The sequence below is a fragment of the Crocuta crocuta genome, unplaced genomic scaffold (assembly GCF_008692635.1).
Source record: "Crocuta crocuta isolate KB4526 unplaced genomic scaffold, BGI_CrCroc_1.0 scaffold1061, whole genome shotgun sequence".
Classification (NCBI taxonomy): domain Eukaryota; kingdom Metazoa; phylum Chordata; class Mammalia; order Carnivora; family Hyaenidae; genus Crocuta; species Crocuta crocuta.
The window spans coordinates 228,500-232,378 of NW_027532936.1; the positions used below are offsets into that span (position 1 = coordinate 228,500).

The following is a 3,879-nucleotide window of genomic DNA, read 5'->3' on the forward strand; positions in this document are numbered from 1 at the left end:
GAAGTGGTGGTTATTGTCTTTGCAGAGCCCAAAGTGAACCTACCTGTACTGGTACCGGTTCCTCCAGAATTAAACCCACTTCTGACTCCAAACCCTAAATGGGGGTAAGAGAGGAATGGAAGAAAAGCAACTTTAGAAATCAATGAGACCTTCAATTCAAGACGGTGGATAGAAGCCATACTGGAATCACTCTCTCATACTCCAAACTCCCAGAATATCACTTAAAAGGTACTTCATAAAAACACTTCAAAAGTACAAAGCAGAGTTTTGGAAGAAAGAAAGCAATTTTTCAGGTGCCAGACAGAGAAGGAACTCTTTTATATAAGCAGAAGCTGAAGCTGCTTCATTAGCCCAAGGGGGAGACCTGAATGAGATATGTGCCTTAACAGCTGGAAATATGCTGGATTATGGGTATGATCTGAAGCCACCAGAGTAAGGCTCCCCAGTCAACAGAGGCCTAGTGAAGCTTGAATCTGGGAAAGAGATTTAAAGAAACGGAAAAGGTGATGGAAACATGCAGAAACCCCAAGCTGGTAAAGAAGATATGCATAGATGGCTAAAATTCACCTTTATGGAGTAGAAACTTCAAGCTAAAATGCTAACATAAAAACTGGTTAGGAGTTAATGAAACCTTCAGGGCCCAAGTAAGTGGCTCATGACCTCAGGGAACAGAGGTGCCTCCACTTCCTAAGTCATGCAGGGTCAGAAAAAGCCCCCAGAAAATAAACCCATAGACAAGAATTAGAAAACATCCAAGTAAGCAGTCTATAGACCTGACAAAATGAGAGAATTCTCACTCAAGGAATTAGAGGTAATAGAGCAATGTGAATGCCACATTAAAGTATGTGTTTAATGTGTTTAAAGGCCTCAAGAAAGAAATAACATCCATAAAACAAACAAGTGAATGTGAAAAAGAACCAAAGAGAATCCAAGAAATGGATATCACTATTAGAAATTAAAAGGCTCCAGAGAGAGACTAGACACAATTGATAAAAAAAAAAAAATCAATGAACTGGAAAAGAGAAGAGAAGAGATCTGCCAGAATACAGGGAGAACAAAAGAAAAGTTTCAATATATATCCAGAAGGAATATCAGAAGGAGAAAATAGAGCAGCAGAGATAATACTCAGAAATAATAAAGGAGTTAGCTAGAACTGAGGAAAAATGAGTCCTCATATTAAAAAGGCTACCCAGTGGGGTGCCTGGGTGGCTCAGTCAGTTAAGCATCTGACTTTGGCTCTGGTCANGCACGTGCGTGCGCACACACACAACTCTTTATATACAATATACTCAAATACTAGAATATTAAGTACAGAGGGAAAAAAAATCTGAAGATAAAAACAGTTTTATCTCATAAGGAGTAACAACCAAGGTGACAGAAGGCTATTCATTAGCAACAATAAATGCTAGAAGATGATGGAATATCTTTAAAATGTTAAGGGAAAAATCACTGTGTACTTATAATTCTATCCAAGTCAAGATTTATAAAACGGGATGTGTCTAAAGATCAGTTTTTAAACAATAGCTCTGAAAGGCAATTCTAAGAAATCAGTTTCAAGAAATATTTCATCAAAGTTAAGATTCCCATTNAAGAAAAAAAAAGACCAGCCTGTCACAATTCCTTCTTATCAAAGTTTTTTTATACTTTTGGAAAGAGCTCTTTTCAATGCAGACAGATTTTAATCAAACATGCATAGCTTAGGAAAAAACTATTCAGAATCCAATTTTCAACTCAAATTTTTTGATGTCATCTGTGCCACCAGGAGCACTGTTGATGCAGTATCAAAACCATGGTGAACAGCAATGAGTTTTGAGGCCAACATTTATTATATTATCATATAGCTTTACATGATAAATATATCATATACCTTCACATGATAAATACATAATATATAACCATATATTATACGATCTCTAATAATATGTGACTATAATACAGCTTACAGTAACATAACACTTAAAACCTCAGGAGAGTGGTACCCTTGGGATGTAAGATTAAATACAGCAAAAGAACTCATTAAGGGAATTAAAAGCCATTTAGCTATATGCTTTCAAGTCAGCTTTGCAAATGTGTAAACTAGCATCCTTTTGTCTCTCATTTCAGCATAATCAGTAACTAGAGCTGGTTAACCATCTCCACCATTCTCTCCCTACAACCAATGGTTTCTAGGAGTTAAAGAGACGCCCTGTTGACTCAGGGTTTTCACTCAAGCCACCTATTATGCAAGTTTTGATCCTAGATATTTTGATATTACATGTGCATACAGGAACAACTATAACGTCACAACTGCCACCTGGCCGAAGGGGATTGTAAAACACTGTCAACTGTTGAGTAAGACTCATTTCAATTTCAGAGATGTTAAAATATAAAAAACTGTACCTCTTAAAATTGACAAAATATGGTTATCTTGAGTAGTATTAGTGTCAACCTACTCACAGGTAATTCTGGAGGACAGTATTTATCTGAATGTGTTTGTTATGACATGCTGATTTTTTGGTAATGTTTTATTTCTTTATTTTGAGAGAGAGAGCATGCATGTGCGAGCAGGAGAGGGGCAGAGAGAGACACAGAGACAGAGAGAGAGGGAGAGAGAGACAGACAGAGAATCCCAAGCAGGCTCCATGCTCAGCGCAGAGCCAGACACAGGACTCCATCTCACAAACCATGAGATCATGACCTGAGCTGAAATTAAGGGTCAGACATTCAACCGACTGAGACATCCGGGTGCCCTTGCCTTGCTTATTCTTAAGTGTTATATACGTTTTAAAACTTTTTAAATGTAAGCCCCAAATGGTAATTTCAAATGTAATAATTCAGTCCTAGAAGGCACAGAAAGAGAGGCCTATTAGAGTTTTTTTCTGTATCTACTCTTACATTCCCAAGGGTACCACTCTCGTAGGGTTTTAAGTGCTATGGTATTATAAACTATATTATAAAAATATATTACTGTTACATGATATATAGATACATATATTATATATTTATGATATGTAATTACATGATAATATTATAAATGTTGACAGAAAATTTCATTGTTTTCAAATGATGGTTTTGAGACTGCAATAGAAATCAACACTTTCAGATTTAGGTATTGTTATCAATGTCACACTGCAGACCAAAGCAGTTTTTTCTGGTAGTTATCAAAAGGTGGAATGTTTGTTCCTGTTCCCTTACATTTGTGGACTTTCTAGTCTTTTGGAAGTAATTTAAGAATCTCCCTGTTAAATGTAGCATCTATCTTTGAATTTTTCCTAGCTTAGAAATTTGAGGAATGAAACAAAAGTCACATTTGAACTAAAAATGCATTTTTTTGTCACCAAGAATTTGGCATTAAATATTCTCTCCCTTCCATCTCATTTAGATCTTAAATCTTTCATATTTGTACACTTTTCCATTTTTCAATCTATTTTCCTTAACCATTTTCTGACAAAGGTGTTTAAAAAAATCTCCCTTTATTGTTAGAGATTGTCAATTTCTCCTTATAATCCATTGCTTTTTGTTTTATATATTTCAAGACTACATTGTTATGGGCATAGGTTCATGGCTGATAGTCTCTTGGAACCTTTTCTTCCTTTCATCAGTGTGAAGTGTCTATTACTAAATTGCCTTAAAAATATTTTGTCTGACATTAATGTTGCCTCACAATTTTTCATTTGTTGGTATCTGCCTGGTGTATCTTTTTCCATTCCTTTGTTTTCAACCTTTCTGAGACATTTTAAGTATGGTTTTTGTAAATAGCAAAGCTGAAAACTTTTAAATCCAATCTAAGAGTCTCTTAATGAGTGAGCTTAATTTATTTGCATTTATTGTAACTACTCAAACTTATTTCTTCCATATTATTTTGTTTTTTATTTGCTATAATATACATACATAAAATGT

The 3,879-nt window shown here is 35.1% G+C and overlaps 1 protein-coding gene across 1 annotated transcript in view; it reads right to left on the reverse strand.

The window, feature by feature from the left end:
- LOC144216420 (uncharacterized) overlaps window positions 1-3,879 on the reverse strand; it is a 38,261-nt gene that overhangs the window by 20,615 nt on the left and 13,767 nt on the right. Inside the window, exon 3 of the mRNA XM_077745762.1 lies at window positions 44-94. Coding sequence (XP_077601888.1) covers window positions 44-94 — 51 coding nt within the window. The remainder of the gene's footprint in view (window positions 1-43; window positions 95-3,879) is intronic.